Raw genomic sequence first — 26988 nt, 5'->3', positions numbered from 1 at the left:
TTGAGGCTGGATCTGCAGCATCAGGTCGAGTATCTTCAGGAGGACTGTTATGGTCACACCATCCGGCAAGGCACCGCGGCGCAGTCATAGGCAGCAGCCCGCACAACAGGCCGCACAACAGTGGGCACCGCCTGGCAGCACTGCAGCATGCACCGCCGATAGCGCAGCACGCATCGCCAGGCAGCAGCGCACACCGCACGGTAGCACGCACCATGCACACGCCCGGCACCGCACGGCAGCAGCACCATGGCGCGCAGCACGCACTGCCAGGCAGCAGCGCGCACCGCACGCACTGCACGCTAGCACGCACCGCGCACACACACGGCACCGCACGGCAGTGGCACCATGGCGCAGCACGCACCGCCAGGCAGCAGCACGGTAGCAGCACCATGAGGCGCGTGCACGGCAGCGGCACCCTGAGGCGTGCGCACGCACTGCGCGGCAGCAGCACTGCGCACACGCACCGCGCGGTAGTGGCACCATGAGCCGCGCGCATGCACCCGACAGCAGTAGTAGAGCGGGGCCCACACGACAGCTCATGGGGGTGGGCCCACCCTTATCTGGACACATCAAGCCAACTCGCCGCCAACTTACCTTATCCTTATCTTATCCCTTATCCCTTAGCTTTATCTTAATCTCATCTTTATCTTATCTTAAGTAAGAGTGAGTTACCATTAGGAGTAGGTAATTAGGAGTTTGAGTTTAATTAGGAATTTCCTTCTGTAAGCTCCTATTTAAGGAGCCACGAATTGAAATAAAGCATTCAGTTTTCCAGCCAAGAAAAGAGTGAGGAGAGTTCGGGTGGTCTCTTGGACAAATCACCCCAAAGGAGAGTTCGGGTGGTCTCTTGGACAAATCACCCATTGGGTTTCTGTAATAGGGTCTGTAAGCAAGGGAAGGTGCAAGGGGAAGCAGGGGGCTTTCGCACCGTGGACCGACCCGTGACGGGATCCTACGTGCGGGACCATAACAATTGGTATCAGAGCCAAACGTCATGGGCGATATGGAGAAGTTGTCTTCCAAGGTCCACGAACTGGAACACCAACTTGCAGAAACCAGCATGGAGGTTCGTGAAGTCAGGGAAGATGTCCGGGAGATGCGACGCCTGCTGGAAGCATTCCTCTCCAATAAAGAAATAAGTCCGGAGGGAATCGCCAACACAAACAGACGCCGTCCGGACTGGGCAGAGGCATGCAGCGAACAACAGATCGCTGCCCCTACAGCCGTAGTTAATTCCAAGGATCAGCGCACGGAGGATGAAACTGTAAAGTCTCCTCTTTTGGCCAGGGACGATGACACGAACATTATAGTAGAACCTACTGAATGCGCTCCTTTGACGAAGGCAGGTGGGCTTGGCAATGTTGCTGGGGCTTTACCGAAGGCCTTGGCTCAGCGTGGACATAAAGTTATGGTTGCGGCACCATCGTATGGTAACTATACAGAAATCCAAGAAACAGGAGTGCGCAAGAGATGTAAGGTGGAGGGGCAGGATATAGAGGTAATTTTTTTCCAAGTTTATATTGATGACATAGATTTTGTGTTCATGGACAGCCCTATGTTTTGTAATATTGAGGAAAAAATATATGGGGAAGGCCGAGAGGATATTTTAAAACGCATGGTCCTCTTTGGTAAGGCCACTCTTGAGGTCCTCTACTGTAAGCATACCCGGTACAGCATTCTTATGATCCACAACAGAGCACAACGGGGTCATGGTCTAGTACGTGATTTCTGTTATGTGGACCTTCCACAAAACTACTTCAAACTATATGACCCAGGAGGTAGGGAACACTTCAATGTCCTTGCGGCTGGCCTGAGTGCAACAGAGCGTGTAGTCACTATAAGCCATGGCTATGCCTGGGAGCGGGAAACAAAAGAAGGTGGCTGGGATCGGCACCAAATAATCCAGCGTGACGCACGGAGAGACGGGGCAGTCCTTGTTGTTCAAACTGTTGCTGGACTGAGAAATTGTGTGCAGTCGTTGGATCCATTTGCAGAATCCCAAGCCATGTATCCAGAACACGAGCTTGAGGACAAGCTCGTAGTCCGGGAGGGGTGTAATGTTATGGTCACACCATCCGGCAAGGCACCGCGGCGCAGTCATAGGCAGCAGCCCGCACAACAGGCCGCACAACAGTGGGCACCGCCTGGCAGCACTGCAGCATGCACCGCCGATAGCGCACAGCACGCATCGCCAAGCAGCAGCGCACACCGCACGCACTGCACGGTAGCACGCACCATGCACATGCCCGGCACCGCACGGCAGCAGCACCATGGCGCGCAGCACGCACTGCCAGGCAGCAGCACGCACCGCACGCACTGCACGCTAGCACGCACCGCGCACACACACGGCAGCGGCACCATGGCGCAGCATGCACCGCCAGGCAGCAGCACGGTAGCAGCACCATGAGGCGCGTGCACGGCAGCGGCACCTTGAGGCGTGCGCACGCACTGCGCGGCAGCAGCACTGCGCACACGGTGCGAGGTAGTGGCACCATGAGCCGCGCGCACGCACCCGGCAGCAGCAGTAGAGCGGGGCCCACACGACAGCTCATGGGGGTGGGCCCACCCTTATCTGGACACATCAAGCCAACTCGCCGCCAGCTTACCTTATCCCTTATCCCTTAGCTTTATCTTAATCTCATCTTTATCTTATCTTAAGTAAGAGTGAGTTACCATTAGGAGTAGGTAATTAGGAGTTTGAGTTCAAGTTGGAGTTTGAGTTTAATTAGGAATTTCCTTCTGTAAGCTCCTATTTAAGGAGCCACGAATTGAAATAAAGCATTCAGTTTTCCAGCCAAGAAAAGAGTGAGGAGAGTTCGGGTGGTCTCTTGGACAAATCACCCCAAAGGAGAGTTCGGGTGGTCTCTTGGACAAATCACCCATTGGGTTTCCGTAATAGGGTCTGTAAGCAAGGGAAGGCGCAAGGGGAAGCAGGGGGCTTTCGCACCGTGGACCGACCCATGACGGGATCCTACGTGCGGGACCATAACAAGGACATCAGGGAGAGGACACAGATCTTTTCTCAAGGTATTGAAGATGCCAAGAAGAAGGTTGTTGACGAGTACATTGCTTCGCCGGGCTTTGATGATCTGATGGTGGATTCATACAGGAGGGGTTTTAAACTAAGCCGGTGGATGATCCGGAATACGTACCCCGAGCTCGATATTAGCGCCATATCCACTTCGTGCATAACTCAGGAGATGGCCAATGCTGCTAATGCTGAGCCAGACTCCGAGGGCGAGGCGGGGCCTTCGAGTATTATTGAAGTGCCTTCTGATAATGAAGAAATATTTCTGGGCTTGTAAATTTTTTTTTTTATGTCCTACCTTACTTTTGAAATGGAATGACTTTTGCTTAAGTGTTGGTTGTTCTCTCTCCCGAACTGAGCATATTTGCTGAACTGATCATATGTCCGATCTGTTTCCTGTCCGGGCTACCGCACTCGCGCGACCTGTTTTGGTGGTGATTTTATCCACTTTGCTTGGCAGTCTATAGGTAGTATCGCCTTAGGTTGACAATGTTCCATGCTCGGGGTACTTGCTTTCCCTCTAAGGTTTCGAGCTCGTATGCTCCCCCGAGTGCTTTCTTTACTTTGTAGGGTCATTTCCAATTTGGTCCGAGTTTTCCTACGCCGGGTTTGGGTACCATGATCTTACGGAGAACCAGGTCGCTGACGCGGAAGCTCCTCTTCTTTACTCTGGCGTTATTACACTGCTCGGTGCTATGACCGTGGTCTCTATGGAAACTACAATACAAATTCTTATTTCTCTTGTTCGGATTTCCTTTTAGGCGAGGTGGCCACTTCACGTATGGGGCGTCTTTGATCGTCATTAAGATCTCGGTCCGCCTCGTGTTTAACAGCGTGTAATCCGTTCGAACTGCTAGGGGAGCTCGGAACGACTGGTTCAGCTTCGGCTCTCGGGCTGGGTTTTTCCTGTCGACTAGGTTGGAGGGCTCACCTTCCCTCTTTCTTTTCTCGTTCCTGCCTTCGGCTCGTTGGTTGATTTCTTCCTCTGTCCTCATGAACTTGTCCGCAAGCTTGAGGAATTCGGCCACGGTTGCGGGCTGGTTAGCTACCATGTGCCATTTGAACTCTTTGTGCGTTACTCCCCTTTTGGCTGCCGCGAGCTGCACCGCGGGGTCTAACCGCGGTATCTGCAAGCATGCTTCATTGAATCGCTTGATGTAGCCCCGGATGGATTCTCCTTCCCTTTGGACTACTCCGAAGATGCTTTCCTCCGTTCTGGGGCACCGTTTGTTGGTGACGAAGTGTGCGGTGAAGACCTGCACGAACTGGGCCCAACACTTTATCGACCCGAGGGCCAGGTTCCTATACCAAGTGCGGGCTACCCCCCTGAAGGTGGTGGTGAAGGCCACGCACATGCACAATTCGCTGGCCCTGGCGATGTGCATTTGGAACTGGAAAGCGTAAATGTGGTCGTTGGGGTCGAAGGACCCGTCGTACTTGTCCAGAGGTGGGAGCTTGAAATCTCTGGGCAAGGGGACCGCCAGGAGTTCTGATGCGAGGGGGGAAGGAACTGAGAGAATTGGGACATCTCCTACCTCGTCCGAGCTCGTCTCTTCTTTGCCTCTGAGCTCTGACAAGACACGGGTGGCGGTTCGGTGACTTCGCCGGCGCCTTTGTTGTTGAGTGGGCCTTGTACTGGTGCTGCTGGCCTTCGTGTTGCTGAGCTTGATGGGCCCGGAATGCTGGTAGTCTGCTGCCAGGGCGCCGAATCGATTTTCCGTGAGTAGGAACTTGGGATTGGAGCGCCGAGGTGCCGATCTCGCGGGCGAGGTTCTCGACCCGGCTGCGAGCTATGAGGCGGGGATGAGTTTTTTCTCTCTTCGGCCTAGGGACGAGGCCTGGCTGTTAGGGGGGTTCTAGGGCCGGGAGGCCTTTCCTTGGTGGGGGCGTCCATCCTGCGGGGAGGCCTTGACCGGCCTCGGAGCAGGGTGGCGAGGTGGAAGTAGTGGTTGGTTCAGTGGCAGTTGGGGGAACTGCTATTGATAGTGATACTGGGAGATGTTGTGCAACACTTGGTGCTGGTGAAGCTGGTGTTGCTGGAACTGTTGCATTTGGGCTTGCATTGCCCGCATGCACTGCATCAGGTCGTCCAACCGGTTTTGGCTGGCTGCCAGGGGGACGGTAGTCGGTTCAGTAAAGGTTGTCTCAATAGGGGGAGGAAAGGGGATGCTTGTGGCAGAAAGGTTTACGGGCGCCACTGCTTGTGGCGCAATCAAGCTGGGGATCCCATCCACCGAAAGGGGGATGGTGAACTGTTCAACGCACACCACGGGGACTTGAAGTTGTTCCCCGGTGGTGTTTTTCTCCGTGCCACGTCCGGCGTTGCTGGAGGAGGCCATGAGTGTTGGGTTTTTTGAAGAAAAGGGGTTATGAGAGTTTGGAGGGAGGCTTTTTGAAGCGTTCCCATAGACGGCACCAATTGATGATGCGCAATCCGGCCGGTCTTAGCTGTCAACGACCTTGCCTCTGAACTGAGTAGCAGGGAACTTGAAACGGAGGAGATGAGGAAGCTCCGGGGAGAACCCGGTGTAAAGGCTCTGAAGCTTAAGTTAGAATCCTTCAAAGGCAAGATAAAACCATATAGCGCAAAGTTTGCATACCTCCTCTTTGGGGGGGTGGAGAGCCTTTTATAACCACCTCGCGCATTCACTCCTAGACTTCTGTCAGGTCGGGAATGATTATTTCCGTGCTTCTGCCAGTTCGGGCGTCATTGCCTCTACTGGGGCAGAACCGTCACTGCTCTTTTTGTTGGAGCCGTCTCTGTAACTAGAGATGGCGGTGGCAGGTGACGGTGGCAAGTGGCTGTTGAAGTGCGGCCGTCAAGCGTTAGATCCCAGGTCAGTCAGGTGCGCCGCCCCTGGATACGGACTCCTTCGGTGTCAGGTACGGTGTGGTTTGTCCAGTTTGATGCTCTGGAGGCGAAGTGCCTGGAGCGGTGCGTGAGGCGAAGTCTTGAGTTTGGATAGGGGGGGTGTCCCGAACTGTCATAAGACGGGCCAGTTCGGGTCTCTGCTTTGTGTGACTCGGGGCCAAAAGGGAGGGTTCGGGCTCCTCGTAGGGAGTTCGAGCTCTAAGTAGGGAGTTCGGGCCCCTTGTGGGGAGTTTGGGCTCTAAGTAGGGAGTTCGGGTCCCTGGTAGGGAGTTCGGGTCCCTTGTAGGGAGTTCGGGCTCTTCTTATTGAGTTTGTCTCCTCGAGGGGAGTTCGGACTGTTGGTCTCTTCCCTTTGGTGTTTGTACCATCGGTACGCTGTTTTAAGTGCCGAGCTACTTGTTTTTTGCCACGTGGCATGATTTACGAAGTCAGGCCAAATCTTCCTTCATCCCCGACTCAGCCAACTTCGAGGAGCAGTAACAGTTTGTTCTCTCACCTTCAACCCCACAATCATCATTTGGTTCAAGAGATTACTTTAACGAAGATTGTCTGATCAATGGGTTCACAGACGAAATAAAGCAACAACAATAGTCGCTGTTATCCCGATCTGGATTGGGTGAACGAGTTGGTGATATTTGGTTTGAAGGAAAATGTAGGAAAAGGAAAGGACAGGTAGAAAAAGGTAAGAAACCTTTATAAACCTATTAGTTATCCCGTCTTTCCCTTCTTTTTCTTACCTTTTCCTTCAAACCAAACATAACCTGTACAAAAGGTGTAAACATATACAACATATGTATGCCATTGATGATCAACTGATCATTGTTTCTGTATCAATTTTCTTTTGGGGTCAATATGTATCAAGCTCTCGAACTTAACATCTTCGAGTGTCTCTGTTTGTAATTTTGTTCGTTTGCTTCTCTGGCTTCCGAATGGACGGGCGCCGCTATGGTGTGCTCCCTCGCCCGTGTGTGGGCTAGGGTTAGGTGGAGGAGAAAGAACAGATGGTAGGATTAGGAAGGGTGAATTAAGGGATTTTGATCATGTTTTTTTTTTGTCTTTTTATGTATAGTTTAACCGGATACTTCAGGTAACGGCAAAAGGCCCGTTAACATTAACGTCGTCTCTCATTGTGGGTTCACGCTCACGCATTCCGTGAGAGTTCGGCTTCAGTCCAGACATCCTCAGTCAGGGCATTTGGTGGATGCACCGTGTAAACGGTTGAAGCATACGAAGATGCTTCACGCCATTAGCGTTAATTAATCAAATCGTCCTATTCTCCTCTCCTCTCACTTGAGTGTCGCAGACGAAACACTCATTCTCTTCTCCCCCTCTCTCTCTCCCCATTCACCCGGCAGCGACTTAACAATCATTACCGCCGGCGATAAATAATCATTACCGGCGGCGGTGAATAAGCAGTTTCCTCAATCATCGGTTGTGGGACATCCATTTCGATGTAAATGCTACTCCCACAACAGTAGGGCTGGTTGGTCTCCATTAGAAGTCCACATACAAATCCATCACTGGCGGTTAGGCTAGGATCGAAAACCGAGAAGGAATTCCGTTAATTACAGCTGAACCAGGTCACAAGATGAGACCCATCTGACTTCAAACCACATAAAACGGGACCATTCTCACCATATGACACAGCGATTGAGGACATGGAGCCCGGACCAAACACCTGCAACCATGAATCTACAATGGCCATCAACAACACTATAGCTTGGAGAAGAAAACCTGCTTTCCGGGTGTCCATCTTCAAAACCCATATGAGAAACCTGTCATCAAACTCCAGGAATTTTTCGCCAATAAATCCAACCAATTATTTAAACAAAACCTGAAAGCTGCAACAATTATCTGAAACTCCGACCAACATTGCAACCCAAATAAGAATCTACCACTTCTGTCCTGACTTTTGAAACTCCTCTTCTTGTTCTCTGTTTTCTGATGTTGAAAGAAAAACTACTAAAGACAAAGACAAGGAAATTCTATGTTTGAACAGCAGTGAAGGACTAGAATTTAAACCACCTGAGTGCTGCATAGATAAATCATAAGATCCAAATGCCAAATACTCCGTCCAAAAGAAGCTTCTGTGATATCAAACTCCTTCAGATGCTCTTCTTCTGCAAGACCCATACAAAAAAAAAAAAAAAAAAGAAAATCCCTTCTTGCTTCTGGGTAACAACTCTAAACAGGACTTCAAAAATGAGTTCCAGTTTCTTTTTTTTTCTTAATCTCTCTCTATTCTCTTACTAAAGTCGTAAAATTGGTAGAGAGAGAAGAGATATTGCAGAAATAAGTGAAAACTAAAAAGTGGATGGGTGAAGATGGGTTATAGAAACGAGTTCGGCTTCAGTCCAGGCACCCTCAGTCGGATGATGGTAGCCATCCACCCGGCGGCGACTTAACAACTATTACCGCCGGTGATGATTGTTTGTCACCGGCAGTAATTAAGTCGCCACCGAGTGGAGGGAAGAGAGAAAGGGAGAAGAGAATGCATGTCTCGTTTGCGACACTCGAGTGAGAGGAGAGGAGAATAGAACAATTTAGTTAACTAACGGCGTGAAGTATATTCGCATGCTTCAACCGTTTACACGATTTGGAATACCTCCAAATGCGCGAACGGTGTCCTGACTGAGGGTGCCTGGACTGAAGTCGAATTCGCCCCGTGAATCCACGTATCCACAGAAGCGGACTGTTTTTACTGTTTTCTATTTTGACACGTGTTCCCCTTATGGCGAGACAGACTCGAGAGCCAAGAGGGGTCGAGACGAGAAGGGATGAGACACTGATAAATATTTTTTCTTTTTTGGGCTTCAGAGACACTGATAACTTGCAGCCCGCAACGGTGCCCTAACATTTGAGAAAAACAGGTAGTCAATTCCCCGCTACTTTGGAGTCCGGAGGGAAGCCAGGAGTATTTTTGGACATGGCGGTTGTTGTTTCACAGGGGCCAGTCTCGGCCTCGTCGCTGCTCTGCAACTGCCATCGAATACTCAACGTCATTTCCTTACCAACATATTCGCTTCAAAATCCTTGTTTGTTTGATTCCACCAAACCTCAGGCATTAGCCACTCGAAAACAGAGGACAAGCTGTTTATCTTCTCGCAGAACTCTATATCATCTTCAAGCGGTGATTTCCCTATTCCACGGAACTCTTCAGATTTTTCAGTTATGTATTTATACATCGAAAGAGATGCTATAATCTCATTTCAAATTTTCCCCCTCTTTGGTTTTCCTATCACCCATCTGTAGAGTCCTCAACGAGGTCGATTGCTCACTGTTTCCAATGGATTAGGGGAAGATTCAGATGAGAAGATAGTAGAAGGTAAAGCCAACCCACTCACCCGTACACTTTCCTTTATATTCCTTATCATCTCATCTCTTCCTTCTCTCAGACGATGATGTGAAGGATTTAGGGGTTAAAGCTGCATTGGTCATGCTGAAGTTCTACAAGAGTAAGTTGTTGAAACTTCTATTTGGAAATTATATTATGAAGGCTGAGTTTGGAAAGAGTACAAATACAAATATGTATAGTGCAAATACGTACAAAATACAAGGTTTTGCACTCTACATATTTGTGTTTGTACTCCTTCCAAACTGAGCCGAATGAAAAAAGAGAGAAAGAAATGTTTCCCATTTCTATCTATTCGAAAAGTTCTATTTTATTCTTAGGCATTTCTTGTAATAGCATTCCCGGTTCTCCATATGATCCTATCCTTATATTCCTAGTAAATTTTACTAACAGTGAAAATATAGTGGGTCTGAAACCCAAACTTGGTTTTCAAGCAGGGGAGATCTCGCCACTATTACCCAATAGTTGTCGATACGTGCCCACTTGCAGTGAGTACTCCATGGAAGCATACAAGAGATATGGAGTTATAAAGGGAACAATCTTGACAGCTTGGCGTCTCTGTCGTTGCAACCCCCTTGGTAATCTCTCCTTCCTTATTGTTCAGCACTAGAGTATTTAGACTTGGAGGTGGTTTCATAAAATTTACCATTTTTTGTTTCTAATCTTGCCTTTATTTATGCATTTGGCCTGACCTGATTCAAATTATGGCAATACTCTGATTCTGCTTTCTGTTCATTGCTAGTAATTTTTTAGCAGCTATTAAAAAGAACTATGTATTGATTATCAGGTGGGTCAGGATTTGATCCTCCACGATGGTTTGATGAGAGAAACTCGACAGAAGGGTGAGACTTCACCAATGTCATAACTGCCAAGATTTGTAGGTAGACTCTACTGTCTTTCTAATTGTATATTGAGAGTTTTGGACAATCCTACATATATTTTTTGTATATTAATACTTGTTATTGCTGTTTTTAAGTTATACAATTTGCTGATGGTGATCAATGAATGTTTCTTATACGAATGCTTTATGTAGTTGCTTGTCTGATTTTACTTTTCCTCCATCTTGATCACCCCTCCCAAAGAAAGGAATATTTTGTTCCATTGCTTTGCCAAACAGGTGTTCCAGGATTTTCATCTATTCATGGGAGAAACACCTATGGTAAAGTGCATACAAAACCAACTTCAGTAACCTGACAATGAAACATTGAAACTTATTTTTCCCTTATCAGAGTAAAAAAGGCAAAGCACTTACAGTTCAGAACTTGTCTCAACTGTGATGGATGTGATATCCTCATGACTCACTTTGAGAGTCAAGCATTCTTAGCTTAGGCTTTCTGACCTTCCATTATGAATGGTTACGTTGAGAGTGATGGGAACCATTCTTGGTGAAAAATAGCTTTTCATTCCACTAGAGGCATCCATATTGTTCTCTTCAAGAATATAGATGGCACAGATTGACCGCATATTCTGACTTGGTATGTGGGTAAGACTTTGTTGGCCACTACCATATTAATGTATAATCAATTTAAGTTGTCATATCAATTCACCAAAATTTTGTTACATTCCCTTCTGCCCGATCAAGTTATTTTTAAAAAACTTTTTATTCTCCTTTTTCATTTTCCTAACCTTTATTTTGCAGGGTGAAGATGATCAGTTAATTAGGGGTCATTGCTTGGTGTAATGGTAAAATCTTGGGCTGACAGGCGTGAGAATGTGAGTTAAAGCCTGAGAACAGTAACTTTGTTCAAAAAAAGGTCAAAGGTTAGGACTGTATCCGGTTTATCCCTTCCAGTACTCCAGATAGCTTGACCAACAATTCGGTGATGACCTTTTCTTAAGATTATCTGTTAATGCAGAAAAGGAGATGCTATGAACTATCATTGATTGATAGTTTTGAGATTCTTTCACATCATTATTGTACCAATATGTTTGTCCAATTCGAGCCATGTGGAGCTCTGCAAACAGTTGGCATTTCACCCCTTTTTGCATAGATAATTCCATACATCCTTTATACCCTTCAGATTTAAATGCCTTCTCCAAATTTATGATTGAAGACAAGCCTTTCAGCTTAGCTGATATGTGATCAATTACTAGAGTATAAAGATGTGGGGTATTTAAGCCTCAGTTCATGCCCCTTTCCCTCATTTCTGTCAAAGACTGAGTTTGCTAGGTTGCATCTATAAGAGCACTTGTGATAAGTTTTTCCCCCCCTTTTTCCTTCTATTTCAGTGATGCAAAAGGATTTCATAATTAACATTTGGGTTGCACAGGAGCAATGTTAATGCCGTGGTCTGTGGAGGTATGGTACCCCTAAATAAAAAATGGACAAAGGCTACAATCAGTACAATACCCTAATTGTGGTGATGCATAGGCTCTAAATCTGTTTAACCTTTCCAGTTCTGTGAGAAGCATCATATCACTTGTGCAACCATAATGCTTGTATTGCTCTTGCAACAACAAAATATGGAAGTGCATATAACACCATTGTTATATGACAATGGTTGCTGTTATTGCAACAACACATGATCAATCAAGGCCATTGTTGAAGGAATTTAACGAGGCAGGTCTTTTATATGGAAGTATCATATACCACCATTCTTATATGACAATGGTTGCTGCCATCTCCATGGTTCAGCATCTTGACTCGTTGCTGCACATTTTCTGCTTGCTGCTGAGAAAAGCACCATGATCAATGGACTTGATTGTTAAAGGGATTTGATGAGACAGGTCTTTTATCTATCAACCTCCATGGTCTTTTATGGGCAATTGCATTGTAAACAAGAGGTTTTAAAGTAAGTGAGATTAAAGCGGAATATATGCAATGCAAATTTAATATAATAGAAGAGCAAACCAAAGTACATTTAGGATTCGAGACCAATGTGATCTCTCCCATTACTGGTTTAATAATTCATAACAAAGGAGAGGATGAGGAGGATGTCACTCATAAAATTAGAGCAAGGTGGACAAAATGGATGCATCCTGAGTTTTATGTGATAGCTCTAATAGATGATATTCAAAAAAAAAATATAGATGATAAAATGAAAGAAAATAGATTGAGATGATTTCATCATGTGCATAGAAGACTAATAACAGGTTTAAAATGATTTAAAATGAGGGGGCTAGAAGAGAGAGGGACAGATTTAAAATGATTTAGGACTGATCCCATATAATTGAAATAACCAGACAAGGATTTGATGATGATAATAAGATTTTCCAATGGTTGTCTCAAATGCCTGCTTTGACAATGTGGACTGGTGGACTGGGTAATTACCTAAATTTTGGCATTTTCTTAACAAAAGGAAAAAAAAGAAAGCCATAAACCATAATACTTGTGTCAAATTGTAAGTTTTGTTGTATTCCACTTGTTCCGTTGTTTCCCTTCATTATTTAATATGAAAGATCTCAATGAAATGATTTTGGCGGAGGATTTATAGTCGGTTATATATAGAATTTGGTATTTTATGGAAAAAACGTAGCATTAGATACATTTCATTAAGTTTTAAATATATGCCAAAGCTGTCACCAGCTATGTCGACCACATCTCTTTTTGGTTGTTTATAGCCATTTTGTTGATATCCATCACCCTTTTTTTTTGTGCCTCTACTGAAACGAAATCAACATTAATTGAGTCCTGCGTTATCACAGGAGACAAGGATTTTTATGAGTTTCTCCTCGACTTGAAACTTGAATTAAGATGCATGAACTTCACCGCAATATCAATGCTCCCAAATTAAATGGGTGTTTGGTATTGATGCGTTTAAATAATTTTTCAGAGTAGTGATTTCGTAACAACCATCCTTATTGCTTTCGTCTTCAATGGCAGGGCTGCTCACAGTTCGGTGTGAGGCTTTTTTTGGAACTAAGTACTACCAGTTTTTAGAAAACTGGTAACTGAAACTGAACCAAAGTCAGTCAATTAATCAGTTGACTGGTTCAGTTTTTCGGTTTTTTCGGTTTTTAATTTTTATAATATAAATTATAAAAATATATATATACTGATCGATTTGATTAACTGCCAATTTTCTATATTAATTAATTAAAGTTAAACCGATCAATTTGATTAACTAATTTTTCGATTTGATTTTTCTCACCCCTATTATTAAATGGTGCATGTCACCTCCACATTTACTCGAGGTCCAGGAATAAGTTGGCGTTTGGATTCCATCTGACAAACCTAAGTTAATTATGTATGGTCCATGCTGTAAATATATAAATTGGCGCCTTTCGCTCATTTTTAGAAGTGACTGACCGACTGACTGTTTCTGCTTGTTTGTGTTCAATTCTTTCAGGTTTGAATTCCCATCCCTCTATGTCTCAGCCTCTCGTGTAGGGTTTGTACTTTGTAACCGTCTCCTTATATTATTTTTTATTTTTCATATATACATATGTACACCCGCTTATGCTCACAATTCATTATAATGTTTGTTACTAGCGAGGGGCGTCCGTGCTAAGCACGGGCGAGAAATACAGAATAATTGGGAGAGTAAAAAATGAAAAAAAATAATATATGTGATTATAAAATTAACTAATTTCTTCTATTACAAAAATAATGTTCATGCACAATTCTTCTAATTAGCATGGTCCTCTAGGAACTGCAATCATTATTCATAATGCAAGTAGCTTCCCTTCACCATCAGACATCAACATATCTGACTTGCATAGGACCCAATCCCTTGAAATGTAAAACATAAATAATTCAAACAATAGAATTCTAGTTTGGAAATTGCTAAGGCACATCATAGCAATACAACTCACTCACCCCACGCAAAGTATACTGATTATGCAAGGTTCTAATAGCCCTATTAGTTAGGGTGAGCAAGAAAAATTGAAAAATTGACGAAATCGAAATTTTGATCAACCAAACCAGTTGGTTCGATTTTGGTTCAATATTTTAAAAAAACCAAAAGTATCAGCTCAATTTTGGTTAACCAATATAGAAAACCGATGGTTAACAAAATCGATCGACATACATATATTTATATATATATTTTATATATTATAAATTAATAAATATACATTATATAAATATATATTTATAATATATAATATATTATTTATTATTTAAAATATAGTATTATATATATTTCTAGTTTTTTATAATATATTTATATATTATTTTATAGTATATATTGTAAATCTTAAAAAACCAAAAAACCGACGAACCGAACCGATCATCTGGTTAATCGATCAATTTCAATTACCGGTTTTCCAAAAACCGGTTATACCGGTTTAGTTTCAAAATCAGGTACACCGAACTGTGAGCACCCCTGCTGTTAGCTTCTTCAAAGGTTGCATATTTTATAAAACAACATCTTGTAAAAATAAATATTCATGACTTGATTTCATTAGGATATTCCATGTGCCAAAAGTTAGGTTTGTATCAGGCTGTGTGTGTGTATAATTCGGATAAGGCTTAGATGGTGATGATATAAAATATAATTGTCTGTTAATTATAAATTAATCTACAAATTAAAATCAGTAAATGATTTAATAACCACTTATAATTTGGCATTTTCCTGCAATTTTTTTTTGTATTTTGTTTAATTTTTTATGTTTTTAACAATTTTTATTTGATGTTATTTAATTTTTTTATTTTTCTTTATTTTCTATTTGTTCTACAATTTTTGATTTTTTACAAGGAATATATTTTTTGCCTTTTAATGTGTTTTTATGCATTTTTATCTTTATTTTGAAAAAAATGTTTTTTATCTTTTTATAATTGAAAAATATAATTGTATGTTTTTATGTAATTAGAGTATAAAAAATGTAAAAAAAAAGTCATAATTGAATTAAAGGGTCAAATGAGGCATGGGTTGGGGTGGGTCAGGGTCAAAGTGGGTTGTGACTTGTGACCCTAACGTGGCAAATGGGGGACAAAAACCACCCATTTGCCACCCCTACTCTTAGGGCAGTTAACACATCCAGCAAAACAAACATTCTAATTTTGTATTCGAGTATCAAATGTTCAAAGAAAATGGTACAAACTTTCTCTTTGTAAATTGTTTTTTCTTCGGAGTAGAACCTACATCAGCGAAAGAAATAAAAAAAAACAGACTCCAGCAGTAGGCACAGCTTTGTGAGCACAATCATCAATAAGCACCCGATAAATATTCTAACAATTGTCTTAAAAATTTGTTTTGAATATTTTCATAGGACAACTGTCCTAAAATTTTGCTTTTTAAAGAGGTTTTCTGCAACACGAATGCTTTTATTTCCACTTGTTTTTGAAATTGCCACATCAGCAAAAAAAGGCACATTCTTGAACCAACTGTGTTGGTTTTGTTTAACAAAAACAAATTTTGAATGCAGATTGTACTAAACCAGAAATTCAACAACACGTTTTTGTCTTCAATTTTAAAAACAAAAACACATGTAACCAGTAACTTGTTTTCTGTAATTTTGTTTTAAAAATCAATTTGTTTTCAAACCAGGTTTTGATATTTGTTTTTGGAACTTACAATTCACATGGGAGAATACCCCCTACAACTTATTTATAGATTTTAGAAGTCTCATTTCTTTTTTCAACTTCCCAAGTTAATCTCTCCAACAAGTGGATCACAATGATACAGGTTTCTGCATCGTTACCAGTTTAGCAGAGCAATGACCACCCTACAGAAAACAGGAAACTGCTATACTGGAGAGAGGAGGACAAGGCCCTAGTTATTGTCTTATTTATCAACCAAACAGGTGGTGCAAAAACTTAATTTCAATACCAAAACCAATAATTTATTGTTCTAAACTCAAAAATAAATTACATGCATCCATCTGCAAAAAAAATATATATGCTCCAAGCTCTCATCTAAAACAGCTTAGAGTAATATAGGAAAATACAACAGTGAGGCAACTACCAAGTCCAAACTATCAAGATAAAGAGTAGTAACCGTTAACCAAGATTCTCTATGCAGTGCCATTAGGTAGCTGAGCAGCTTTTGCAGGTGGATTGAGATCATCCCAAGCTTCAATCCATGTGACCATGGCATCTGCTAGCTTGGCAAAGTAGGGATCTACTTCCCCAAGCTTAGCCTTGACCTGCTTGGAGAGTTCAACGTAACACATCTGAACAGTGGTGCATTCCTTTGGAAGGGTTACTGACTGGAAGAAAGGGATCAGCTCTTCTTGCCAATAAATACCCTTGTATTCCTTCTTAAGGTTCACGAATGGATTGCTTGCTTTGCTGTGCCAGATGTAGGACAGATCAGTTTTGATACCCATGCCAAGTGGTCACATATCACCTACAAAATCACAAACCAGAGGGACAAAATTTCAACATTTTTCTATGCCAAAAGTTTTCTTTGTATTTATTGCCACACTTTGAGGCAATATGAGAAATTCATTACTAATTAGGCAGGAAAACAGACAATTCATACAAGAACAAAGATCTAGCTTCATAGTATCACAATAAAACTCGTAAGAAAAAGAAGGAACCGAGAGATGGATTTACCTTAGTGCACCAGCCAGCCCACATATCGTCATAGCGCCCAATTGGTTGACCATCACCCATGAGTCCAAAGTACATTGCAGGACCAATCATGTCTCGGTTGAATGCCAAATTCATACCACTCATAGGGAACAGGGTGCCCTTAACCGCATCGACATACCTGATAAAGATAAGAAAATGGTTAACAAACACCAATCATGGAAAGAGGGTACATATCAGGATCTTCTGCCACGCAAAAGACCACCACACCACACCTTGTGTTTCGCTCAAGAGGCTTGACAAGCTGGGTGGGAGCATCATAATCTGGGATGTTGAGCCAAAGGCCATGAGAAACAACAGTTAGTACACCCTCATGTAGACTGAAAGGGTATCCACGGACAAAGTCTGTGCCTTCTTGGTAAGGATCATACAGAGTGTTGAAGAAAAAAAGAGTAGATGGGGAGAGAAGATTTTTTATGTGCTGCCCAGTGCATTGATCTGTTTGCTAGATGGATCCTTAGCAACCTGTGTATATCCAAGCACAAACACTGAAACACTTAGATAGCAAAAAAAGAAGAGAGAAAAAATAGAGAAAATTCAAGCATAAAGATCCTGTAATTGATCCCAAGCATCTAAAACATCCAAATTGTGCAATTTAGAGTGGAATTCCCTAAAGCATCAATCTCTGTGCACTTTTAGGTGGCTTTTTTTTTGGTACTGAACACTTTTAGGTGGCTTAAACTATAGGAATTGGTGCTTCATAATGATCCTCTCCACAAGTAGAGGACCCTCTTTTAAATACTCACAGCTGTACATTACATTATGGATCCAATAATGAATTTAAAATTGCATAACTAATGCTCTACAGCATCTGGAGAGGGGGAAAACGGTTCTTTCTAGAAGTGAAACCTCAAAACAGAAAAACAAATTAGTCTAGCCCAAAATGCAATTCAAATTGCTGTAGCCAAACCACTCAAAACACTCAAATCGACATCTTATCTTAAGACAACTACTATAGCCAAATGAATATAACACTTCACAAGGATGGTAGAAAAGACAGGAAATCTCTAATGAAAGAGTACAAATCTTGGAGAATAACAAATAAGCAAAACCCAGAGAAGTTAAATGAAATCCCACTCCACAAAAATCCATTGTCAGAAGTTCCCAAATATTCAAAAAGGATATATGCATGTATACATGAACAGATTATAAAAAACAATCTTGAATGACACTACAGATAATGACATTTTCGCTTCAAAGCAGTTAGCACTATGCAGTAACCTGATCTTTTCTATTTTACTCCAGAGAAGGTTGCCAATTATTTATTGGGAAAAGTACGGAGACACACGATGCAGAATTCTGAATTCCAGCCCCCCTACAACTAGCCCTGTGAATTTGGCATCAATTCACGGTCAGGATGCATTCCCCCTGTACTTTGGGCCTAGTAAATTCTGAACTGGGCTGATTTGTACTTCTCCCTTATTTATTTAGCTATTAGGGCAAGAGTTGAGGAAAGAAAGAAACTACTATTCACACAATAAATTGAAAAGAAAATATTTTCGTAAAATATTCATAATAAAAATTCAATCTTTCTGGTCACGACATCACATCAACAAGGTTGATTTTGGAAAGTGGATGAAAGGAACCTCATACCTAGTAATACAACAAAGAAAAATTAAGAGTTCAGCCCATAATCAAGCTATGACTAAAAGTGAGGACGAAGCGGAGAACATAGTAAACACAAAATTAAGGAGACACAAGACGTAAAGAACAGGACCAGATCTAATATGAATAACTCCAGACAACCCTACAAAACCCAACCAAGAAATATGCACCAATTCACAATAAACAAAACTGTGACAGCAAAAGAGTCATCAAAGCAAATCAAATCAAAATCTGGTCTTCACACTACAAGCAAGAGCATGTGAACTAAATCACATGAAAAAACCTACCCTTCCCAGAATTGACCAGAAAGAAAATCATCAAACGCCTAAAAGAAACCTTGAGCAGTGATCAAAAACGCGAAAGAGAAACCTCACTAAGGTTTCTCCACCTCGGCGTTCTTCCCCGTGGCGTCTCCATCTCTGGATTTAACAAAAACATCAATGATTCTTGGAGGTTCGGAAACTTTGGATACTCGTGGGATCAATTCAAAATCTGCTTCCTCTGGTGGTTTGCAAGTTAAGGTGAACGCCCAAGCTCCTCCTAAGATCAATGTGACCTCTGTTGGTCTAACTTCAATGGAATGCTTGAAGATTGAGGGTGATACACCGTCCTCGCCACCAAGGACATTTATTAATTAGTTACCTGATTGGAGCATGCTTTTTGCAGCCATCACGACAATCTTCTTGGCAGCTGAGAAGCAGTGGACGCTTCTTGATTGGAAGCCAAGACAACTCTTTCAGCTTAGTAAAGAAGAAGAAGATGGATAAAGTTCCTGTTTTTGCCACATGGAAGAGAAAAGAAGATGAAGAAATAAAAAGAAACGATTGGAAGCCAAGACTATCTGAGAGATCGAGACCCTGGAGGCTCTGACATTACTGCAAAGAATGGGGGATCAGCCCGGCGAGATTCATTGTAGGGAGGTCGAGTCGGATGAGACGATTCTCCCTCTCGTTCCAGCACGAGATGCCGACAAACTTGCAAAGGAAACCGACCGAGTTATTGGAAAAAATCCAAGAACTGAGCTTTCCTTGAGGATCACTGAGCGAGTTCTTGACGCCAGCAAGGCACTTCACATCGTCCTCTATAGACGTAGAGGCAAAAATCATGGCGGAGAGGAGGATAAGAAACAACTGGGATCGATCTCTCGATCTCACCATGGCGGCAACGAGTAGTCGAAGAACAGAAGTATGAGCAGCAAATTGACTTCAGTTCTGAAATTAGGAGAGAGAGAGAACGCGGGTGTGGACTGAGGAGGGAAGTGGAGAAATAGAGTGACACAAAGAAAGGTAGAGATGAGAGGGAGAGCGGGAAGACAGAGGGAAAAAGTGACACGCGTTATGCATGCAAAATGGAGGAGAGAGAAGTGACCCTAGACTTGTCTCTCATGCATTGTTCATACGTGCAATTCATTGACCTAATGCTAAGATTCCATTTGGCGAAAGGGGAGGCCACCCCTTTCGCTTTAATATATATATATATATAAGATGCGTAGGTTGGATGGAAGCTACTAGACAAGCAGTCTAGGGAAGGGGGGAGAGAGACAATTCAGGAATCTAACATGTGACAGTATTCCAAAGCCCGTGCCTCCAATCAGCAGGTGACATCCGTCCAGATGGTGCAGAGGGCTTACCTGATTGGAGAATGAGTGATGTACATATCAAGATGCTGTCAGCCAATCCGGGCTTCATCTGATTGGCCACTCCATTATTCCATGTGGTCCAAGATGGCCACAATTTTCAGTAGAATTCACCCCTCTTATTAACCACATGTTTCCAACAATTGTTGTCCATCGATATTTTGCAAAATCTGGTTAATGAAGTTTAATGATGTTACCTACTCCCAGCCTAGTCCAGAATTAACAAATGGCCTGTTGATAGAATGAGAGCTTCAATTCAAGCGGTTCAGCTCGGCCATGTGGCTATAAATTTGGCCAAATCAGTTATCAGATACATCCCCCAATCGCCACTTCTTTTGAGAAAGGCTAATTAGCTGGAACATAGAGCTGATTAGACCTGTTCATGGGCCGGGTTGGGCTGGGCTCGGACCGGGTTTTCACTCTGTATTAATAGATTTTTCTAAGGCTCGAGCTTGAGCCCGGCCCGATTATCGGGCCTACAATTTGGGCCCGAGATCGGCTCTCATAAAAAACCCGAAGCCCGGGCCTGGGCTCGAGGCCGAAATTTAGCCCATACTGTTACTACTGCTGAAGCGGCTGAATATATATGTATATATATATATAGAGAGAGAGAGAGAAATTATAAAGAAAAAAATAAAAAATGTATATATTAAATTATAAATATTATATTATTTATATATTTTATATAATATATAAAATACATATTATATATTTTATAAAATATATAATACTGAGTCAAGCCGGCCATTTTTAACAAATCCCAAACCCAGCCTGAAATACAGTCAAACTTACTATGTTAGGCCCGAATTCAGACCCATGAGCTTAATTACATGACCAAGCCCGACCAGAGTGTAGGCCTGGCCATCGGGCTACCCTGCCATCAACAGGTAGAGAGATGACAGAGGAGGAGACGACAAAGATGACAACACTCCCCCTTTTTTAGAAAGCCGATGACAACATTGTGTTGTATTAGTCTATTTGTCTGCTGTGGTTAGCGGAGCTAGCCTAACTTAAAAATCAACCGACTTACAAAGAGAAGACCGCGCCACCACATTTGGCCTCATTGTGGAGTCATTATCCAAGTACGGTTTGTGGGTGGTGGTGGTCCCTCATCCCAAGCAGTTGGTAAACGTTCATTATTGTCATTCAATCAAACATATCGTGATAGATACCACCGCACCAATCACGCATCTGCTGTCAGGTTCTGGACCATCACTACTCTCTCCCACGCTGTTCATGGATTTTATTTTATTTTTTAATCTATTTGTTTTGTTTGCGTCACCAAGAAAGAATAAAATAATTGTCGATTTAGGCAAAGTATCATATAGCAGGAGAGCTCCGTGTTGGCCAACTACGAAGAGAATAAAGAAGACACCGTGTCACTATAATACCTGAAAATGTCAAATTATGATTAAAAAAAGACATTGTTCATTGTCTTGAGACTGAATTGGTTATCTTCAAAGAAAAAGAGAGAAAAAAACATGAATTATGATCGAGGAAAACAATAGCTGAAAGCAAAGAAAAAGTTAAACAAGAATGTGTTTCTGATCTAAAGGTAGAAGACAATGACTTCATAGTCTAGAATCTCAAACACCTCAACTAATTCAGATCATTAGGTCAGCAACACAATCTCAATTTTTTTATCGTATCACACCCCATGTTAACTCTCGCACGTTGTGCCATACCAAATGAATGTAACCAAAAACTTGGGGGAGATACGACCAACTTAGCCGAATCCGGACTGAAAAAAGGGATAGGAGCAATGTGAGGTTGTTTAGTTAAAGAAGTCTAAAGTCTAAACGACTAAGGAAGCTGCTTCAACTGGCAATTTGAAATAGTGAGCTTTACTCAACCAAGAAGTCAGATAAGGCTCAAAGGAGAAGAGGGTGAAACTATAACCGTTGAGTTAACTTCTTTATTGACCATGGACATGGAGAATCTCATTACTCATACGCACTTCAGTCCTTGTCTGTTGAAAATCCAACAAGGAAGAAGCAGAGTGAGATAGAGGATGCCCCCAGAAATTTTACTCTGGTCATCAACAAAATTACATGAGATAGTCAACGTTAAAGCTTAAAGCCTAGAGACGGAAAGACTAGCAGACAGCTACCCTCCAAAGAATGCCAAGAGATATATGCGCACGCGGACAGTGATAATCTATTTATTAAAATTCAAGTCTAAAAGTCTATTGCAACAACAGTATACAGAACATAAAAATGTTGATATATTTCGAATTCTTCTTCTTTCTTCTCCTACAGAAGTTCTTCCCCATCTAAACCATTTGTTGCATTGAGATAGATACACATCTAACGGATTACAAACATGAATACACATACATACACTATATACATACATACTACATTCATAGGTCTCACAGCTGTATGTTCACTTCATTCATAAAAGCACTGTTTCCACGTCTATGGATACTTTCTTCGTGTAATATAGTTTCTGACAATTATCTTGATTACAATACAATAAACGATCATGGCAAGATCCATAGGCAGGAGGCTTCCTTCCGAATCACAAACTCCATATTTTACCCCATTGGATATGCAATGAATTACTACAAAACTGCACCACCTAGCTCATATACCTATACATACATACACAGTACAGAATCAGAAATAAAGGTAAAAACCCCAGAATACATTCAATTCAAACAAAAGAACCAAAGCATTACCTTTCATCAAGTTCCCTATCTAATGGACTAGCTATGGGTAGGATCAAAGGAAAGGCACCGGAAAAAAATATCCAGACTCTTGATCCTTCTCTTTCCAAAGTGACAACAGATATACGCTTCAAGAGTCACCATCTGCTGGTCTCCAAGAGGAGAGCGCATAAATGATCCGTCCTTTCCACCCCTGCAGGATCCATTGGCTGTCTTCATCAATCACAAAATCCTTGTGGTAGCTCGATTTCACCTTGTCCTTTGCTTTCTTCAAGATCTCCCGGTCCAATGGGAGCTGTTTGAACCCAGCTCTTGTAGTCCGGACCTGCCATTGTTTGTAAGTCTCTGGCCTCTCAACCCTCTCTGAGCCCTCACATGCTACGACATTCAGGGCCTCCCGTCCAAACATCTCTCTCTCAATCACTACCCTCTCTTCATTCTCTCGTGGAACATTTGTGTCAAGCATATCAAACAGAGAAGAGAAGTGGAAAAGAGCCTCCCGAAACCGTGTGACGAAGAAAGGGGCACTGTAAGCCCCATTCACAACGCCATGAACAAAAATGTCTGGGTTCATCTTCCTGATCAGATTCAGTATAGCATTCCTTGGACTCTCCACCACCACAGTTTCATCTAGCAGATTTCTGAACCGGAACAAACAATTGACAACAAGCATCTCATCTTTTTCAATCTTGAGATCCTCAATTTGAATGGTTTCCCACTTCTGTGCAATGGCATTATACTGAAAAGGAACACCAAACCTCTCAGCATAGTTTGCTAAGTGACGCCCTGTTTCTTCAACTCTCTCTGTTGGCCGGAAACCAGGTTGTGGAAGTTCTATCCCAGTTATTCGAAGATTGGGGGGTCCACCATGTCTGTTTGAGAGCTGGTGAATAAGACAAGGCCATTGGAAACCATAAAGGATACCAAAATCTATGATATGGAGCCTTGTTGCTTTCTCAGACAAATTCAAAATTGTCCTGTTTGAGAAGAAATTTGAGAGCTTTTTAAACGGGCATGCAGCAAGATATAGTTTATAAGCTTTCAAGATATCAGCTGCAGATGTTCTCTTGGTTGAGAAGGCTGTGTAAATCTGGCTCCCAGTGCCAGCCATGCGTGCCTCCAGGCCTTCAGCAAAATAATTGGCCAACCTCTGGTTTCCGTCCCCAGTTCGAGAAGAGTGCTGCCTTATTTGCTTCAACAGTTCGCATGCATTCTTTCGGTCATCCGCAGCAACAAATTGTGCACAGTGAATAAGTAGTGTCCTCAAATCCACCGTTTCCTTCTTACCAGCTTGTTTCTTACCACGGGATTTTCCACTGTTAGATACTTTAGAATGCCCATTCTGATGTAGATTCCGGTTTGCCTCATTCTGCAAGGCTTCTTCTTGCAAAGTAGGCATAGGAGCCCCAGCTCTCCCTCCACTACAGAGAAGTACCCTATCAAACTCTTCTGATCGTACAGTTTCTTCAGTATAAACTGCCGACTGCTTGTTACTCCTCCTTTCCTCTAAATCTGTATCCTCTGGGTGTGGATTTTTCTTTCCCCTCAACCCATTAGGTGAATTCTCCCTCTCATCCTTCTGTTCAATCTTTACCAGAACCTCAGCATCTTCCTTTGGTTCCCTAGGAAAACTAGCATAGTTGTCAAGATCAATTATCAGACTATTATCATTAGGAAGGAACTTGCTAGCTTCCTCAACTCCTCTCCTGAATTGCCAAACAGACTCATTTTCGCTAATTATATCAGGCACCTGAACCACACTTACCGGGGACTCTAACAAACCATCTAAAACACTAGCCCCACTGCTTGAAGAGCTGAAAGATGAAGGGGAAGTTGACTGAGAGGTACAGCCAGGAAGAAGAATCCCTGTCCAAGTGGTCCTGCAGTCGCTGAGATCAGAAATCCATCTTGTATCAGCTGTGTTGTTGTTGCAACTAATACAGCAACTGCTACTACTGTAATTAATAAAATTTGCAGTTAAGGGATCATCTGAGCTTTCTGAGTTGTGACCAACATAAAGAGGGGTCTGAATGGGGGAAGGGGGATATTTCTCTCCAAGGATCTCATAAAAGGGTTTCTCAGCGGCTTGAAGAGCCGAAGACTCCTGGAACATGCAGGCCTTATCCTCCATGTCTTCTTCCATGAGCATTTGGCTTATGTACTTGAGCACTACATCCGAGAAATCCAAGTCTTCATGAGAATCTTCCTCGGGGATCAGGGTCGAAGCGGGAGCGAGATTATTAGAGTCGGGATCAGGTTGAAGAAGAGGGAGAGCCATGAAGGTAGGATCTACAGTGGTCTCATCGAGCTTGAGCCTGTTGGCAATAGTCTGATACGAAACGGGATCATCATTGAATGTTAATCCGTTCATAGAACCAGATAATATTCTGAGACGTGGATCCATGACCATCTAGTCCAAAGGACCACTTATACAGTGGACGTGGAGAGTCTCCGATCCAGCCCTAACGGATAATTAACTAATATATAGTTTCTTCGAAACAAGATGGATTTGCAAGTTTTTACAGACCAAGAACTTCATCACGTACCGGCTCCTCCTCTCTGCGTAATTATTCAAATACATATATTTTTAAATCCTAAAATATCTGAAATCTTCAAAGCTGAATCAACAAGTACAATAAAGTGCTAAAATCTACGCATATTTGCCGAATAGATGCAAAAGCCTGAGGGAAGAACCGAATCAAATCGACATGAAGTACAAGAGAAATGAAAGATTCTTAAACGTCAAAGAACCCGTGTGAACATCATGTAGAAATAATTAGCCATCGATCTCAGAGAAAAAATCGAATAGCAGAACAATTAATGACCGGGAAGAAGAAAAAAGAGAAAAGTAAAAAGCGAAGACGAATCGTACCTTTGCAAATCGAACCCTAGCACTATGCCACTATCCAAATAGGGAGAGAGGGATAGAGAAAAAAAAATAATACCGAGACTGGAGAATGGAGATAGTCTTCAGATGCCTCGCTCCTCTCTTAAAAAGGAGTAGAAAAGCCTCCCTTACAGTGATTAACCTGTAAAGAATGACCAAGTGGCTCTATACCATCCGTCGGATCTTTTGTTTCAAAACATTAGCTTACCAGCCATAATCTTTAATTGCGATGATTCCATCCCCTGGTTGGTCCATAATTCCATATAATTTATAAAAGATATAAGTTGTTAATTTACTTTTATTATAATTGTTCATCACTAAAAATAAAAAATAAAAGAAAACAATTGCTAATGAACTATTTTATTTCATCGTTACTATGTTAGTTCCAACGTGTTGCTTTAGCATTATAATAAAATCTCAGCAACCGAGAGGTGGTTTAGTTGGTATATTAGCTGGTTTGTTTTAATATCGAATCTTATTACTATCAAATTTGGGAAGAGATTAAATGTGGTGCTATGCTACTCATTACTCAAACGGCCCCTATGAGGATTTGGGTGTATCATTAAATACCAAAAATGAAAAAAAAAAAGTTAAATATAACAAATGCCTTAGAACTGAGCCCAAAAAGGAGGCCCTAGTGGCTCTTTGGTGCCACCGTGCCAGCCAGAGTGGACAGGGCGTCAATGACCATGTGGTCTAGGTAAATAATTGGCATTACAGATGCAACTTGAATCGGGTTGGTTTGAGAATTTATTAAACCCTAATCCGGATCCAATGTAATTGAAAATGTTCAAATTTAGCATTTCAACTTGCAGTCCTAGTGGACATCCCTCCAACTGGGGTGGTGTTTACCGATATATATTATTTTGTTTTTGGAAACAAAGTAACTGATTTCATTTCATGACAAAACTTAGATGATAATGTTTTAGCTGCAACATATATAGCATACATAGGACTGATGGGAGTGATGAGGAACTTCAAAAAAAACATGCTTTTTAATGGTGTCTACGGATTATTAATTGCTTCCTGATTTGCAAATTATAACCAATAAAAGTATTCAGATTATATGTGTAGAAGTGATTGCAACCCTGGATTTGATGAATAAAACCAACCTTAGGGATGAACAAAATGAATTTCCTTATGTATGGTGGTATGGAAAATGGTGCCTATATAATTAAGTTGGGTTGAAATTTTGTTAAATTTTAGGGGGCACAAACCTTAGCCCAGGAAGAAATTTTGTTAAAGCTTTTGTTCTTTTACAAATATTTCTGATTTGGGGCCTGCTTTTTGGTTGCATTAAGCCTGGCATTTACAACCCAACAAACTGAGCATTAACCTTCCAATAAGCAAAAGGGCAAGTAAAATAGAAATGAAGTTCAAGTTAAATAAATATAAAATATGAGGCATATAATCCATTAATAAGAGTCGAATGAGTGAGATAAGTACTCCAAATTAAAAAAAAA

The 26988-nt window shown here is 42.2% G+C and overlaps 2 protein-coding genes and 1 pseudogene across 6 annotated transcripts; 1 reads left to right on the top strand and 2 right to left on the bottom strand.

Moving 5' to 3' along the window:
• The first annotated feature begins 8681 nt into the window (after window positions 1-8681).
• Window positions 8682-11405, top strand: LOC104601045 (membrane protein insertion efficiency factor). Of its 3 annotated transcripts, none has more exons than XM_010264236.3 (6): window positions 8682-9030; window positions 9153-9225; window positions 9296-9355; window positions 9690-9830; window positions 10040-10133; window positions 10892-11272. In XM_010264236.3, exons 1-5 carry the CDS (start codon window positions 8827-8829, stop codon window positions 10096-10098), a joined length of 537 nt encoding a protein of 178 aa, XP_010262538.1. In that variant the 5' UTR covers window positions 8682-8826; the 3' UTR covers window positions 10099-10133; window positions 10892-11272. The 3 variants fall into 3 exon arrangements, with proteins under 3 accessions (XP_010262538.1, XP_010262536.1, XP_010262537.1); XM_010264234.3 differs by having other exon boundaries at window positions 8688-9030; window positions 9657-9830; window positions 10892-11405; XM_010264235.3 differs by having other exon boundaries at window positions 8688-9030; window positions 9687-9830; window positions 10892-11029.
• A 4535-nt stretch (window positions 11406-15940) lies between these two features.
• LOC104601294 (UDP-arabinopyranose mutase 3-like) lies at window positions 15941-18751 on the bottom strand (annotated as a pseudogene). Its single transcript, XR_016082447.1, has 4 exons — window positions 18704-18751; window positions 16945-17194; window positions 16694-16850; window positions 15941-16484 (listed from the first exon to the last, which is right to left on the bottom strand). The product of XR_016082447.1 is annotated as a UDP-arabinopyranose mutase 3-like (transcript).
• Window positions 18752-22172: 3421 nt separating this feature from the next.
• On the bottom strand, window positions 22173-25669 carry LOC104601043 (scarecrow-like protein 14). Of its 2 annotated transcripts, XR_735811.3 has the most exons (3): window positions 25511-25669; window positions 22651-25197; window positions 22173-22563 (listed from the first exon to the last, which is right to left on the bottom strand). XR_735811.3 is itself a non-coding variant. In XM_010264233.2 (2 exons), exon 2 carries the CDS (start codon window positions 25046-25048, stop codon window positions 22769-22771), a length of 2280 nt encoding a protein of 759 aa, XP_010262535.1. In that variant the 5' UTR covers window positions 25049-25197; window positions 25511-25669; the 3' UTR covers window positions 22173-22768. The 2 variants fall into 2 exon arrangements, 1 of the variants encoding a protein (XP_010262535.1); XM_010264233.2 differs by having other exon boundaries at window positions 22173-25197.
• Window positions 25670-26988: the final 1319 nt, after the last annotated feature.

This window comes from Nelumbo nucifera, chromosome 2 (assembly GCF_055504915.1).
Source record: "Nelumbo nucifera cultivar China Antique chromosome 2, China Antique-T2T, whole genome shotgun sequence".
In the NCBI taxonomy this organism is placed as follows: Eukaryota; Viridiplantae; Streptophyta; class Magnoliopsida; order Proteales; family Nelumbonaceae; genus Nelumbo; species Nelumbo nucifera.
Note: the sequence above shows the minus strand (reverse complement) of the source record. Positions and strands in the feature narration are given on the sequence as shown.